General features: G+C 45.0%; 2 protein-coding genes and 1 pseudogene across 3 annotated transcripts; 1 reads left to right on the top strand and 2 right to left on the bottom strand.

The window, feature by feature from the left end:
• Nucleotides 1-1,869: 1,869 nt before the first annotated feature.
• Nucleotides 1,870-2,552, bottom strand: LOC117864959 (probable pterin-4-alpha-carbinolamine dehydratase, chloroplastic; annotated as a pseudogene).
• Nucleotides 2,553-4,751: 2,199 nt separating this feature from the next.
• Nucleotides 4,752-7,186, top strand: LOC117863616 (xylan O-acetyltransferase 13). Its single transcript, XM_034747415.2, has 5 exons — nucleotides 4,752-5,298; nucleotides 5,763-5,937; nucleotides 6,020-6,228; nucleotides 6,365-6,523; nucleotides 6,622-7,186. The coding sequence occupies exons 1-5, from the start codon at nucleotides 4,880-4,882 to the stop codon at nucleotides 6,968-6,970; spliced, it is 1,311 nt and encodes a 436-aa protein (XP_034603306.1). The 5' UTR covers nucleotides 4,752-4,879; the 3' UTR covers nucleotides 6,971-7,186.
• Nucleotides 7,187-10,786: 3,600 nt separating this feature from the next.
• On the bottom strand, nucleotides 10,787-15,934 carry LOC117863619 (probable pterin-4-alpha-carbinolamine dehydratase, chloroplastic). Of its 2 annotated transcripts, XR_011898832.1 has the most exons (9): nucleotides 15,693-15,934; nucleotides 15,402-15,610; nucleotides 15,105-15,263; nucleotides 14,166-14,991; nucleotides 13,852-14,054; nucleotides 13,196-13,383; nucleotides 12,892-13,100; nucleotides 12,622-12,713; nucleotides 11,430-12,498 (listed from the first exon to the last, which is right to left on the bottom strand). XR_011898832.1 is itself a non-coding variant. In XM_034747419.2 (6 exons), the coding sequence occupies exon 6, from the start codon at nucleotides 11,753-11,755 to the stop codon at nucleotides 10,928-10,930; it is 828 nt and encodes a 275-aa protein (XP_034603310.2). In that variant the 5' UTR covers nucleotides 11,756-12,498; nucleotides 12,622-12,713; nucleotides 12,892-13,100; nucleotides 13,196-13,383; nucleotides 13,852-14,054; nucleotides 14,166-14,543; the 3' UTR covers nucleotides 10,787-10,927. The 2 variants fall into 2 exon arrangements, 1 of the variants encoding a protein (XP_034603310.2); XM_034747419.2 differs by lacking the exons at nucleotides 15,105-15,263; nucleotides 15,402-15,610; nucleotides 15,693-15,934 and having other exon boundaries at nucleotides 10,787-12,498; nucleotides 14,166-14,543.
• Between the last annotated feature and the right edge of the window lie 250 nt (nucleotides 15,935-16,184).

The raw sequence follows: 16,184 nt of genomic DNA, 5'->3' as shown, positions 1-16,184 counted from the left end.
GATTCAGAATTTTGTTCAATAACAATAAGCATACTATGCAAACAGTAGTACTTGAAGTGTACTTTGGCAGATAGCAATTGCTCCAACAATAATAACCAGTTGAACAATTAATCTTTACCAATCTTGTTTCTGGTATGGTGCACATGGAAGACAAATTGTTAACACGCTGTTCTATATTAATTCCCTCCAGTCACTACAGTATTTCTGCCATGTACGTACGTGCAAGATCTTATTCCTAACACGTACATGCTTTTGTTTTTTTCTTTCTTCATTCTTCTAATTGTCCTAGCTATTACCTAATTATATGCTAAGATGTATGGTGATGTAATTTTTAACATGAAGAGTTTAGTTCAACTCGTTCTGGAAAAAATCAGATTATACTATTTTGCCATTTTAAGCATAAAAAAGTAACTAATGCAGTCAATATTTTCTCAAATTTAGTTCAACGATTCGGATAGACTATATCAACATTTTGTATATAAATGTTGAAGCAGTATGTCCAAAATGTTGAAGTAGTTATTCAAAATGTTGAAACAACACATTCCAAATGTTGATTTAAAGAGTACATATAAAAATATACCCATATTGAATCTTATTTTGCTGCATTAATTCCAAGTAACACAGTGGTTCAAACGGATTTCAAAATGGATTAATGGTTTAAGAGAAAAATTACATTTGAACTTTCAAAGCAAATGGTATTCTCCTCCGCGTCCCCCATCTCTCTTGTCCTCCATTCGGCGGTGGCTGGAGCATGTGAGAGAGTTGGGCTGAGGCTGACAAGAAAGCTCGCACAAATCTCCAACACCGGAGTAAACGCGCTTCCGGAAGCCACATAGCATCTGCGTGTTTAACCAGCCAGACACTCATTATTGGCCCAACTCCGAGAACAGACTCCTCATGTAGTAAGCCCAGCAATGTCTCTTGTTTTGGGCTCTCTACACATCATGAAGCAGCAGGAACACGAAGCCCAATTCCGGCCTGGCCTCTGCTCAGGAAATTAGGGCTAAACTTAGCTAAGTGATAAAATATTGGGAAAAAAAGACTTGGGTAGCCCAAAAATTTCACTCAAATAAAGCATCACGGAAACAGTCGTCTAATCCTATTGTTAAGCATACATTCGTACGCACTCACTCAACAAATGCACGCACATCCTAACTTTATTATAGGCAGATCTTTAGATTGTCCATCTAAGCTTAGATATTGTTTAGTTCTCCCTTTTTTCTCTTATAATTGAGATGTTTCTGAACATAGTTTTCTTTATTGGATGGTGAACATAGTATTGGTAAACTAGATTAATGCCGCACATACTTATTTTTTTTTTGCAACAAAAAGGGAGTGGAAACCAAAGTCATGGCTGGGACATGAGTAATTAATGATAGAGCCATACACATGCATGCCGTCGGTGGGATTAACAAGAAAGAATGAATGCCACCGTACGCGTGCGTGCATGCATGTTGCTGCCATCAGCCTGTCTGAAACGGCAATTAGCACCTGATCCACATTACTATATATTGTAGCAGAATTATATTGGATTCAGTCGATCATCTCTGAATTATTGTTGTCGGTCGATCATTGAGAGAGAGAGAGAGATGGTTTGGTGAGGTGGTTGAGGCCTTGACACTAGCTAGCTAGCTAGCCTTTTTTGCTTGTCCTCGACTCCTCGTAGCCTTGTAGGTCCCGTGTGGTCGATCTTCTCAAACTTTTTGACTTGCAACCATATAATATTAGCTTCTGTAGTTTGTGGATGCTAGCTAGCTGCTCTTCCAGCCGACGAAGAATTGAAATGGAGGAGGAATTTAATTCCATCCACTCGTTGGTTCGTACGAATCGGCCGTACTTCAAACACTACTACAAATAATAAGCAAGCAAGGAAGGAAATTCATCCGATAAGTAAAATGAGGAGAAATTCATCCAATTTATGCCCGGACTCGCTTCTTGGGGATAAAATCGAGCGTCTTGACTTTGTCTATCCTGGCGGCGAGGATGTAGTCGTTGATGGGGAGGCTGTCGCCGGCGGTGGAGGGCGTGGAGAGCTCGCCCCTCACTTGCAGCTGCTGGTTGGTGGGGGCCTCGGCCTCGAGGAGCAGCGCTGCTGGAGCGTGGCCGGCGTCGTCGAACGCGGCTTTGATCTTGGCGATGAGCTCCTGGTCGCAGGGCTTGTCGCGCACCTTTCAGACGCACTGCAGCCGCGCGAGCATTGGTCGTCCTGCTCGGAGAGGAGAAGCCTCCAGCCAACGACCTTGAAGATGAGCCCGCGCGCGTCGTCGAGGGAGATGGGCTCCGCGCCGGGCTGCAGCGGTAGGTGTGCCAGCGACAGCGCCGACAGTGTCGGGATGAGGATCTGGTGGAGGGTGTCCACGTTCCCCAGCACCTTCTCCCCGAACTTGCTCTCGATCTCCTCTGGAAGGGGTCGCGCGCCTCGAAGTCGCCCAGTATGTCAGTCATCGCCACCACGCTAGCTGCAGCGCCACCCTACTACTCCGAGAGCTGAAGGTGCTGCCGGCGGCTGCAGCTACTACCGGCGGCGCCACGATGGAGAGCGAGAGCGCCATGATTTTTCGTTTTCGTTTTCTTTTCCTTTCTTTTGGGATGGGAACGGACGGAATGGAACGGATGGATGAATTGCGATCAGCCACCAGTTAGCGCCTCCTGCTTTCTCTTATCGCTCCACCTTCTGGTCCTCTTCCTCCCTTCTAGTGTCTTCTTCCCCTTCTTGCATGCAATTTGTCCACTGATTATGGAAAGGCAACACGGTTGGCAGGTAAACCCTAGTGAACGCAGTCCTCTCGTCGATCCCGGTACTACATGACCGCTGCTCTTCCAGCCGACGATGACCTTGCAATTGCTCGCTCCTGAGGTCAAAAAACACTAGAAGATCGACCAGCATTCATCCAGCTCAGTGACAGTGACAGTGACAGTAGCACCAGTAGTGCGTATCTTGGCAGTCCAGTGACAAAAAAGCTGTGTTCAACTAATACGTGCCTTGGCAGCCACTAATATAATTGATGCATATATATAATCTATTAACCTCACTCTTAACTAGATGTACTGAATCTTTGCATGCCTCTCTGTCCAGGACAGGAACGTACCTGCAAGGGCAACGACAGCAACTCCGACTCAGCGGTTCCTCAGAGAAGAAGGCATGTGGCCATCAACTAGCAGGAGCAGGAATCCCATGGTACCAACTGCTAGGCTACATGCAACTGTGCGTGTGTACAGTTCTGATGTTGCTAGCCTTCTACTGCAACTCAGCAATCATTGTACCCTTCTCCAACCTTGCAACCAGATAGATTCCCTGCTGAATGCTGCCGCTCATCATCCAAGCTTTTCAGATCTACTGCACCTGCCACACAAGTCACAAGGAATTTTTCAGTTCAGTAAATGGCCAGACAGCTGAATGACTGAAAGCAAGCAAAGCCAAACACATCCGAGCCCACCGGTTAGGACAGGATACCAAACAAAGCAACTATCACCACAGAATTTCACCTAACCCTTTCTTTGGTCTCTGGAAGCACTCATTTAGTCCTTTGCTCAAACAAGATAATAACACAAAAGAGGCTACTATATGTTTTACGATTCAGCACTGAACCAAATTGATGAAAGATTGTGATGTTGCATTTGCCTCTAGGTACCAGCATCATAATAGTGGTGCCACCACCAATTGCCTTTCATTATTGTTAAATCTGAAGGTACTACCTTTTGGCCAAAGATTGAAAAGAAAGGCAAATAGAAGGCGTGGCCAATAATTACTTTAAAAGGAGACTGCAGGTGCTGGTGTGGCGCCAATGATCATCCATCTGGTCTCTCAAAATCAAATTCAGATCTTCATGTTTCGTAAAATAATGATTATTCCAGCACAACCATGCTCAAAAAAAGGCACGTTCCTTTGAAATGGATCATTCAGAAAGGCTTGGTCGTCGGTGCATGCTCTGTCTCGACACTCATTAAAGCAAAAACAGCATGAGATAGATGACTCTGAAAAACTGACCAAATTGACTCCGGCAGACTCACTGATGACCAAGTTGACCATCGAAAATGCAGATCATTTTTCCACTGTGGGATAGAACAGACTATTTGGTCTAGAGGAGTAGCACTTAAATTAGGAATGCTAAGACGAAAATATACATTATATTGCTACCATAGATTACAACCAACACTAAGAGAGATCATGATTAGTTGATGCTTTGAGGTGGGGAAGTCTGGGACATTGGTGCTCTTTGCTTTGCATTAGTGGCTTAATGACTTCAAGTTTAGTTTATTGATTGTCAAGTAAACATGCAAAAGGTGTTATTTTTTCCTGGTGACCAGCTTTGTTTTTCTTTGTTGCTTAATTTACAAACTCCGTCTTTTTAAAGTAAGAAATCCAAGTATGTCACTTTATTAAATTATTTGCATCCTTTCTGCCAGGTTTGGTGTGATACTGTGGTGGATTGACAGGACTGTCGGCACCAGAAACCAGCACTTGGACCTCCTCGCATCTTTTATTCCCCGTTGCTTTTTGTTTCAACAGAATTGGAACACGTTGATCACACGAAAAAAGTATGGGATCAATTTAGCTGGTGATTTGCAAATTCAGACGACTATACAACAAACTGTAAACTGACATATATAAAATTCAATTTGTCTCAATTTCAGCACAGTAAAGGTAAGCTGAGCCTGCTCATTCTTAGTTACCAAATGGTTCGATTATTCGGAACAGGCAGACGCTGCTCCCGTTATATGGTTAGCTCAGGGGTCATTGGTCAGTTTGTTCGATTATGATTAGCACTAGACATGGACCACTTAGCCATGTGCAAGTGTGATGCCTCCATTGCAGAGAAGAGAGGTGCACCATAAAAGAGGGGAGCCAAGCTAAGCGCCACACTTTTCTGAAGGAAGAATGAAGACAGAAGCCACTCCCAAGATGACGATGCTCCATGCTCCGGTTGGAGTGAGGAGCATCGTGAGCTCCCTAGTGGCCTTCTTCATCGTCGCCAGCTCCGTCACGTTCTTGCTTGACCGAGGCCAGGAAGCACAAGTGCAAATGGCAGTCGAGCATGGACGCCAAGAAATGCAGGTGAAGGTGGAGGCTGGGCTCCAAGAACCAGCCATGAGAGGGACTACGGAGTCGGGGGACGCTGGTGAGGAGGAGTGCAACTGGTCGAGGGGAAGGTGGGTGTACGACAACGTGTCCCGGCCATTGTACTCCGGGCTCAAGTGTGCCTTCATCTTCCCTGAGGTGGCTTGCGACAAATATGGAAGGAAGGATGTCATGTACCAGCACTGGAGATGGCAGCCTCAGGGATGCGACCTTCCAAGGTATGATGATTATAAGATTTGCCAGGTAGTTTCGGTTCAATTTTCTTCTTGTCAGTCCGAAAGTTCCAGAATATCTGAAGGTGCAGTTTTAGAAACAACAAGCACTGTCAGTATCGTAGTCAAGAATTTTGCAAGGATAATATATTTTCGTTGTTTTATGGAAGCAGTTAAACACTCAATAAATCTACAACTGAAACATAAGAAAGGATAGGACTACGGCGAAAAAACAACAACTTACTTTAAGATTGAAAAACTGATCTGATTATGGTCGTTAGCCAGAGGCAACAAGAAACCAAACTTGCAACAAAACTAAATGACAGTGAAAGATCAGAAGCAACAAAAACTCCTACCTGCTTCCTATTTTATTATCTGTACCATCCTGTAAGGGTAGGGAGATCGTATCTCGAATAACTTACTCTGCATGGTAGGACATGATTTCTGAATTTTGCCATATGTCAAAACAGATTCAACGCAACTAGGCTGCTTGAAAAGCTGAGGAACAAGAGATTAGTGTTTGTGGGCGACTCAGTCAACAGGAACCAATGGGTTTCTCTGGTGTGCATGGTGGAGGCCTCAATACCTGATGACAGGCTCAAGACGCGTATCTTCAATGGCTCTCTCATATCCTTCAAGGCATTGGTATGCTTTTCCTTCACAATTCTACAGGCTAAACAGAAACCAACAATTTCGGTTAACCGATTCAAGCGCATAATCATTTCAGGAATACAATGCAACAATAGATTTCTACTGGTCACCGTTGCTTGTGGAGTCCAACAGCGACAACCCAATTATCCACCGGGTGGAGTACCGGATCATAAGGGCAGACAGAATTGAGAAGCATGCCAGTGTCTGGAGGGATGCTGACATCATTGTCTTCAATTCTTACCTGTGGTGGAGGAAGCAGAAGGATGACATGAGGATGAAGGTTATGTAAGTCAATTTCTTTCTTGATGTTGGGTATCTCATTGTCGTCAGATTTTTTTTTTGCCATAACTGATTAAGAAAACACAGAATCTGAAAAGGTTTCCAAGTGCAATAAAATGGGTAACGTTACGAGTCTATGCAGGTATGGTTCATTTGAAGATGGCGATGCAAGGTTAGATGAAATGGAAATGGTCGATGGTTTCGAGATAGCTCTGAAGAAACTAACTGAATGGCTGGGAGAGAATATTGACAAGAACAAGACTAGAATCTTTTTCGCAGGATCATCACCAACACATTCCTGGTGAGAGAGAGAGATACCCTTTGCATTATCTGTCAACACAAATAGTACAATCTACAATGCCTTGCCTGGCATCAGGTTTTAATACATGTAATTTCCAGGGCTAGCAACTGGGGTGGAGAAGACAGCAACAAGTGCCTCAACGAAACAGAGCCGATCTACAGAGTCGGGTACAAAGCGGCAACTACAGACTACAGCTTGATGGCCAAGGCTAAGTCATATTTTAGAACACTGGAGCCCAAGGGTATACATGTTCAGATACTGAACATCACAGAGCTGTCCGACTACCGCAAGGACGGGCATCCTACGGTGTTCAGGAGACAATTCGTTCCTCTAACGAAAGAGCAGATTGCGAACCCAGCCAGCTACGCGGATTGCACGCATTGGTGCCTCCCGGGCGTTCCTGATGTCTGGAACGAGTTTTTATACGGCTACCTCATGTACAAATGATACTTCACATACCATCCCAATATATAGTGTAGAAATGACATACTGCATCTAGATTAGGCTGCTTTGCTTTGCTTTGTTTTGTGCAGAGAATGGCTGGCCCCATCACATTTACATGTAGAGACAGACAAAAGGATCTGGTTGTGCACCACCTCACTACAGTGTACAGGAGACATTCAGAGTGAACAGTGTATATCATCAGTGTACTATTTTTTTTGATCTGACAGGGCAACATAATTCTGCAAATTCTTTTTTCACAGAGATTTACCATGTCAAAGAACAACTTAAGAATGAGAAACTGTCCTAGGAAATTCCATTTATACAGACCGTTAGGGAGGCAAGCAAGAAAAAGCAGCACATGCGAGCGATGGATCAACGAGAGAAGAGCGACCTGAACAGTAAGGGCTGCTGTCACTAAACCAGCAGTCTGATCCCTGAGGGAACCATGTGGAGTAGCAAGCATTAGGTAACAGGTATCCCATGATAGCGACTGCTTATGCTTCTGCTTCTGCTTAAGCTTTGCAAGGATTCCCTCATCTCATATGCTATAAATCAGTAACAACTTTACCACTCTCCAGTGTTGCTTGCAGATGTTTCTCCTCCTCATCCATGCTTTACAGAGCTACTGTACCTGCCAGAAAGAAACATTTTTTGCTGAGAAAATGGCTGGCACAGGATCAGCAATATACATAGCATCATGTGCAACTCAACAGCCAAGCCCAAGCACTGTCATTAGAATAGACTCCAATGCTTAGAACATGATACCTAAACCAAACACAGCAAAAAGCACCACACAATTTCACCTAACCCTGTATTTGGCCTTTGGAGGCACTCAATTAGTTATAATATATACGCTGAAGCTGCACAAGGCAAAAGAGGCTACTGACTACTAGCACCAAGTAGAGTTCACCATCTCAAGGCTCACACCAAACCAAATTGATGCATGCTACAATATTGTGGTGATTTATGATCTTCCTTTTAACAAGATGAGAGGTACATGCATGAGACTGAATAATCACGTTGGTGCAACTGATTGCCTTATTCGTAATCTGAACGTACTTTTTTTGTCAAGAAAAAAAAAAGAGATGGGCAGGAAGCCAAACAGAAGCCAGGGCAAATAATTGATGGTCAGTTTCAAAAGGACTGCAGGTAATGGTGGCACACCATGTTGAAAAACGTTCTGATGATGGTAGGCTTCATCTTCACCCCCATTTATACATACCAAACACTCAGACACTGCATCCCTTGTTATGGATGGCCCAAGAGTCAGTGTTCAGGTTACTTGATTAGCAATAAACCTGGACCACTTGTATTAGAGAGTGCACAATAAAAGAGGGAGCTACGCTCTGCACTGCAGCTTTCTGAAGAAGAATGAAGCCAGAAGCCACCCCCAAGATGATGGTTCTCAGTTCTCCGATTGGACTGAGGAGCTTCCTCAACTCCCTAGTTGCCTTCTCCATCATCGTCAGCTCCGTCACCTTCTTGTTCCACCAAGGCCAGGAAGGACAGGTGCCAAAGGCGATCAAGCCTTCCTTGTCCTTGGCATTCAGTTTCGTCAGTCACACTGACAGTTTCGTCAGGAACTTTGAAATCGCGCCCTCCATTCAGTTTCGTCAGGAACTGAATCGCCCCCTCCATTCAGTTTCGTCAGGAACTTTAAAATCAGCCCGATGCTCCACTTTAAGTCCAGATTCAAGTGTCTAAACTCAATTTATTTTGCCCAACATCCAGTGAATCTTGTTAACCATATGACAGGGGTTCCATTTTGCATATGAAAACCCAACTCTTACATACCAAATCTTTCAAAAACTCAAGCCAAAGTTTTGCATATTTCACTGCTCTTAAAACTGAATGGGACCTTGGCATTCAGTTTTGACACTGACAGTACAACATTCACATTTTGAGCTCCGATTAAAATAATTAAACCAAATCTTCCTTGTCCATAAACATACTCAAATTGACCTCTAAACATCCAAGAATACTCAGTCTCCAAAAAGATCCAAGTTGTTAATCTGAAATTTCTCAGAATTCAATAAAATTCTGCCAGAAACCAAATTCAACGTTGACTGATCGGTACTGATTCCAGAATTGTATTTTCAGACCATGAACAGTACCCACAACAGTACCAAGTCGATCCATCTCTGATTTTGAATTCGAGGTGTTTATGACTTGAATTTCACTTCCAATTTGATTCCTGTAAGTTCTAAATACCTTCAAGGCTCAGCTCCATATTCTTGTCACATTTCTCCAGTTTTGAATATCAAATTTGCATTTCACTTCTCCAGTTGACTTTGGCCATAATACCTTCTTTAGCATCCAAAATTTTCCATTAACACCATAATAGCCATTCTTAAACTTTTTAACACCTGGTAGTTACAGGGGCCAAGCCTTGCGCTGCGCCGGGGGGCTGGCCATGCCGCTCGCCACGTTGTGCCTCACCGCTCGCTGGCCGGCCGAAGCACGGGCCCACGCCCGCTGCCCACAGGTTCGGTGCACGGGTCTCCGTGGAGGAGAAGGGAGAAGTGGAAGGAGATAGAGGAGAGGAGATAGAGGTGAATGGAGGAGATAAGATTTGAGAAGAGTAGGGCCCACCATGGGAGTCTATTCCAAATTTTTGTGCGAAGCGAGCGGGAGTGGTGGCTGCACAGAGCCTCAGTGCTGGCGGGCGCCAGCATAGTGCCTCAGTGCTGGCGGGCCACAGTGCTTTCAAAAAATTTCAAAAGAATTTAAATACTTGCCAAATGATTTCGAAATTGTTTCAAACTTTTACACATTGATATAAATGTTATTTAGTCAATTTAAAAAATATTATTTTATAGATAACACAAATGAGAATGAGTAGTTAGTTCACTTGTCACATAGGTTTCAACCTAGTGACAAGTGAACTAACTATTCATTATAATTTGTGTTATCTATGAAATAATATTTTTTAAATTCACTAAATAACATTTATGTGCATGTGTAAAAATTTGAAATAATTTTGAAATCATTTGCCAAGTATTTAAACAATTTTGATTTTTCTTGAAAGCACTGCGTTGGCAGGCACTCCCTCGCCGGCCCGACGAAGCTTTGTGCTGGCGGGTGCCAAACACGCCCGCCAGCATGCTAATTTGCCTGTGCTAGCACAAATCGTTTGTAGCGTAGTATTCCATTCCGTTCCCATCCCGAAAGAAAACGAAAAGATAACGAAAGACCATGGTGCTCTCACTGTCCCTCATGGCGTCGTCGGCGGTAGTAGTTGCAGCCACCGGCAGCACCTACAGCTCTCGGAGTAGTAGGGTGGCGCTACGGCGTGGTGGTCAGAACGATAGGGTGGTCTGAAAGGTGCGCGATGAGCGCTGCGGCCAGGAGCTCATCGCTAGGATCAACACCGCGCTTGATGGCACCGGCCACGCCCTAGCAGCGCTGCTTCTCGAGGCCCCCACCAATCAGAAGTTGCAGGCGAGGGCTGAGCTCTCCACGCCCTCCGCCGTCGGTGACAGCCTCACCATCAACGACTACATCCTTGAGTCAAGACGCTCGATCTTATCCCCAAGGAGCGAGTCTGGGCATGAATTTCTCCTCATTTTATTTACCGGATGAATTTCCTTCCTTATTATTTGTAGTAGTGTTTGAATTGTACGGCGGATTCATACGAACCAACGAGTGAATGGAAAATTTTGGAATTACTCCTCCATTTCAAATAATTTAATAAAATGACATACTTGGATTTCTTACTTTAAAGACGTTTGTAAATTAAGCCAAAAAAAACAAAGCTAGTCACCAGAAAAAAGAACACCTTTTGCATATTTACTTGACAATCAATAAGCAGCGGCAGAATTGAAACGGAGGAGGAATTCCAAAATTTTCCATTCACTCGTTGGTTCGTAAGAATCGGCCGTACAATTCAAGCACTGCTACAAATAATAAGGAAGGAAGGAAATTCATCCGATAAATAAAATGAAGAGAAATTCATCCAATTCATGCCCAGACTCGCTTCTTGGGGATAAGATCGAGCGTCTTGACTTTGTCTATCCTAGCGGCGAGGATGTAGTCGTTGATGGTGAGGCTGTCGCCGGCGGCGGAGGGCGTGGAGAGCTCGGCCCTCACCTGCAGCTGCTGGTTGGTGGGGGCCTCGAGGAGCAGCGCTGCTGGGGCGTGGCCGGCGCCGTCGAGCGCGACGTTGATCCTGGCGATGAGCTCCTGGCCGCAGGACTCGTCGCGCACCTTCCAGACGCACTGCAGCCGCGCGGGCCGCTGGTCGTCGTGCTCGGAGAGGAGCAGCCTCCAGCCGACGACCTTGAAGAGGAGCCCGCGCGCGTCGTCGAGGGAGAGGGGCTCCGCGCCGGGCTGCAGCGGCAGGTCGGCCAGCGACAGCGCCGACAGCGTCGGGATGAGGATCTGGTGGAGGGTGTCCACGTTCCCCAGCACCTTCTCCCCGAACTTGCTCTCGATCTCCTCCGGGAAGGGGTCGCGCGCCCCGAAGTCGCCCAGTATGTCAGCCATCGCCACCACCCTGCCGTTCCGACCACCACGCCGCAGCGCCGTCCTACTACTCCGAGAGCTGAAGGTGCTGCCGGCGGCTGCAGCTACTACCGGCGGCGCCACGAGGGACAGCGAGAGCGCCATGGTTTTTCGTTTTCTTTTGGGATGGGAACGGAACGGAATGGAATGGATGGATGAATTGCGCTCAACCACCAGCGCCTCCTGCTTTCTCTTATCGCTCCACCTTCTGGTCCTCTTCCTCGCTTCTAGTCTCTTCTTCTCCTTTTTTTTTGAAAGGAAAGTCTCTTGTTCTCCTTCTTGCATGCAATTTGTCCACTGATTATGGAAAGGCAAGTTACTGACACGGTTGGCAGAGTGGCAGGTTAACGCAGTCCTCTCGTCGATCCCGGTACTACTAGCTGTAGCGTGTCTGCGTGTGGATGCTAGCTAGCTGCTCTTCCAGCCGACGACGGCCTTGCAATTGCTCGCTCCTGATCTGAGGTCAATCACCAATCGCACAAACACTAGAAGATCGACTAGCATTCATCCAGCTCAGTGACAGTGACAGTAGCACCAGTAGTGCGTATCTTGGCAGTCCAGTGACAAAAAAGCTGTTCAACTAATAATACGTGCCTCTATCGCCGCCGCCTGTCTCCCTCGTCAACACCGGCGGACGGCGGTGAATCAGCAGCCTCCCGAAGCGGCGGACAGGGACGGTATGCGGCTTCCCATGTTGCACGGCAGCGCGTCTGGATGTGAGCTGCAACGGCGCTCTGCTGCACGCAGCGATGGCGTCGAGGCTTCGAGGGTCGGGATCGACCCTGCCTCTGCCTGCCTGCCTCCGCGGTGTCGTATGCTGCTGCCTTGCCGCCCGCGGCGAGGCGGCGACGACCCAATCCTTATTGCTCAGGTTCCCATTCCCGTTCATTCCACTGCTGACATGTGCTGACTGCTTGACTGCCTGCCTGGCCTCTGAATGAATTTTATCTCAAGCCAAAGTTATCTGAACCGTAATTTGGAACGGAGGGAGTATGTCATCTGTACACGAGGTACCCCAGTTGCTAGCCCTGAAAATCATATATGCATCTTGGATCACTTTCATTCTTTCATGGGGATGGCGGTATTGTATTGTACCGATGCTTTACTTGTGTTGGCACAGGATGCAGGAGTAGTGCTTGTACTGAACTCACCAGGAATGTACATGTAGGCGATGATCCTGCGAAAACCATCCACCATCCCCACTTCCTCTAACCTTGCATCACCTTCCTCAAATGAGCCATACCTGCCCATTCAAAATATGTCCAAGATATTCATTTCCTTTGAAAACTTTGTTGGTTTGTTACTATATCAGTTCAGTCACTTTTTGACTGTGATGAAATTGGTAATCTAGCAGGATGGGATTGCATGGCCTTGCATCTCTTTACCTATATATGAGTAGGAAGGGAAAGAATTGAACTTACATGACCTTCATCCTCATGCCAGGCTTATGCTTCCTCCACCACACGTAAGACTTGAAGATAATGATGTCAGCATCCCTCCAGGCATTGGCATGCTTCTCAATTCTGTCTGCCCTTATGATCTGATACTCCACCCGGTGGATAATGGGGTCATCGCTGTTGGACTCCACCAGCAGCGGTGACCAGTAGAATTCTATTGTTGCATTGTATTCCTAAAATAATAAATTGATAATCTTTTTTTTTGGACCGGCTAATGGAAATCATTGGATTTATAGTAGCATTTAGATTTATGAAGGAAAAAACATACAAATGCCTTGAAGGAGATGAGTGAGCCATGGAAGACACGCATCTTGAGCCTGTTATCAGGTATAGAGGCCTTCACCATACACACCAGGGAAACCCATTGGTTCCTGTTGAGTGGCATTGAATCTGTTGACATGCACAAACACCAATCTCTTGTTTCTCAGCTTTTCAAGCAGCCTAGTGGCATTGAATCTGTTGACATGGAGAAAAATCCAGGCATCATTTCATATACACCATGCATCCTAAGCTTTTGTCAATGACTGAATTTTATGCAAGATATGATCTCCTTTCTAGCCTTCTAGGCCTATGAAATGGATATGATAAAAATAAGTAGGTGGGATTTTTCCTCTCCACTGGTCTTTCACTGTTAATTAATTATCTAACCGCCACAATCAGATCAATTTTCCTATTTTAACAGTAACAGTTGTTTCTCTGTTTTCTGTTACAGTTACAGATTAAGCAGATGTTTCCCTGCTTCCTTCTGTAAATGAAAATATTTATTTTTTTTAAAAAAATTGTAACTCTCTGATTTTGGCACATCCTGTTGTTGTAGTACTGCACCTTCAATTTTTATTTAACTGTTGCCTTGACAATGACAAGATCAAAACTGAGCTAAAAAAATACTCCCAACTGGACTAGGGAAATCTGTTATAATCATACCTAGGAAGGTCGCATGCATGAGGTTGGCATCTCCAGTGCTGGTACATGACGTCCTTCCTGCCATATTTGTCGCAAGACAACTCAGCGAAGATGAAGGCGCACTTGAGTCCAGAATACAATGGCCGGGCAAAAATTGTTTCTTTCTGGCAGGTACAGTAGCTCTGTAAAGCATGGATGAGGAGGAGAAACATCTGCAAGCAACACTGGAGAGGGGTAAAGTTGTTACTGATTTATAGCATATGAGATGAGGGAATCCTTGCAAAGCTTAAGCAGAAGCAGAAGCAGAAGCAGAAGCAGTCGCTATCATGGGATACCTGTTACCTAATGCTTGCTACTCCACATGGTTCCCTCAGGGATCAGACTGCTGGTTTAGTGATTGCAGCCCTTACTGTTCAGGTCGCTCTTCTCTCGTTGATCCATCGCTCAAATGTGCTGCTTTTTCTTGCTTGCCTCCCTGACGGTCTGTATAAATGGAATTTCCTAGGACAGTTTCTCATTCTTAAGTTGTTCTTTGACATGGTAAATCTCTGTGAAAAAATAATTTGCAGAATTATGTTGCCCTGTCAGATCAAAACAAATAGTACACTGATGATATACACCGTTAACTCTGAATGTCTCCTGTAGACTGTAGTGAGGTGGTGCACAGACAGATCCTTTTGTCTGTCTCTACATGTAAATGTGATGGGGCCAGACATTCTCTGCACAAAACAAAGCAAAGCAAAGCAAAGCAGCCTAATCTAGAGATGCAGTATGTCATTTCTACACTATATATTGGGATGGTATGTGAAGTATCATTTGTACATGAGGTAGCCGTATAAAAACTCGTTCCAGACATCAGGAACGCCCGGGAGGCACCAATGCGTGCAATCCGCGTAGCTGGCTGGGTTCGCAATCTGCTCTTTCGTTAGAGGAACGAATTGTCTCCTGAACACCGTAGGATGCCCGTCCTTGCGGTAGTCAGACAGCTCAGTGATGTTCAGTATCTGAACATGTATACCCTTGGGCTCCAGTGTTCTAAAATATGACTTAGCCTTGGCCATCAAGCTGTAGTCTGTAGTTGCCGCTTTGTACCCGACTTTGTAGATCGGCTCTGTTTCGTTGAGGCGCTTGTTGCTGTCTTCTCCACCCCAGTTGCTAGCCCTGGAGATTACATGTATTAAAACCTGATGCCATCGAGATGTAGGCAAGGCATTGTAGATTGTACTATCTGTGTTGACAAATAATGCAAGGGTATCTCTCTCTCTCTCTCTCACCAGGAATGTGTCGGTGATGATCCTGCGAAAAAGATTCTAGTCTTGTTCTTGTCAATATTCTCTCCCAGCCATTCAGTTAGTTTCTTCAGAGCTATCTCGAAACCATCGACCATTTCCATTTCATCTAACCTTGCATCGCCATCTTCAAATGGACCATACCTGCATAGACTCGTAACGTTACCCATTTTATTGCACTTGGAAACCTTTTCAGATTCTGTGTTTTCTTAATCAGTTATGGCAAAAAAAAAAATTCTGACGACAATGAGATACCCAACATCAAGAAAGAAATTGACTTACATAACCTTCATCCTCATGTCATCCTTCTGCTTCCTCCACCACAGGTAAGAATTGAATACAATGATGTCAGCATCCCTCCAGACACTGGCATGCTTCTCAATTCTATCTGCCCTTATGATCCGGTACTCCACCCGGTGGATAATTGGGTTGTCGCTGTTGGACTCCACAAGAAACGGTGACCAGTAGAAATCTATTGTTGCATTGTATTCCTGAAATGATTATGCGCTTGAATCGGTTAACCGAAATTGTTGGTTTCTGTTTAGCCTGTAGAATTGTGAAGGAAAAGCATACCAATGCCTTGAAGGATATGAGAGAGCCATTGAAGATACGCGTCTTGAGCCTGTCATCAGGTATTGAGGCCTCCACCATGCACACCAGAGAAACCCATTGGTTCCTGTTGACTGAGTCGCCCACAAACACTAATCTCTTGTTCCTCAGCTTTTCAAGCAGCCTAGTTGCGTTGAATCTGTTTTGACATATGGCAAAATTCAGAAATCATGTCATACCATGCAGAGTAAGTTATTCGAGATATGATCTCCGTACCCTTACAGGATGGTACAGATAATAAAATAGGAAGCAGGTAGGAGTTTTTCTTGCTTCTGATCTTTCACTGTCATTTAGTTTTTTTGCAAGTTTGGTTTTTCTTGTTTGCCTCTGGCTAACGACCATAATCAGATCGGTTTTTCAAATGCAACATCACAATCTTTCATCAATTTGGTTCAGTGTTTAATCGTAAAATATATAGTAGCCTCTTGTGTGTTATCTTGTTTGAGCAAAGGACTA

This window comes from Setaria viridis, chromosome 7, assembly GCF_005286985.2.
Source record: "Setaria viridis chromosome 7, Setaria_viridis_v4.0, whole genome shotgun sequence".
In the NCBI taxonomy this organism is placed as follows: Eukaryota; Viridiplantae; Streptophyta; class Magnoliopsida; order Poales; family Poaceae; genus Setaria; species Setaria viridis.
The sequence above is the reverse complement of the archived record's forward strand: the minus strand, read 5'-3'. Positions and strand labels throughout refer to the sequence as shown.

What these genes read in the sequence shown, in the direction of transcription:
- LOC117863616 (XM_034747415.2), top strand. Translation starts at nt 4,880, where the DNA reads ATGAAGACAGAAGCCACTCCCAAGATGACGATGCTCCATGCTCCGGTT. An exon ending in TCATATCCTTCAAGGCATTG is followed by an intron (nt 5,938 to 6,019) that starts GTATGCTTTTCC and finishes TAATCATTTCAG; the next exon opens with GAATACAATGCAACAATAGA. An exon ending in TCATCACCAACACATTCCTG is followed by an intron (nt 6,524 to 6,621) that starts GTGAGAGAGAGA and finishes TGTAATTTCCAG; the next exon opens with GGCTAGCAACTGGGGTGGAG.
- LOC117863619 (XM_034747419.2), bottom strand. Translation starts at nt 11,755, where the DNA reads ATGCAAGAAGGAGAACAAGAGACTTTCCTTTCAAAAAAAAAGGAGAAG.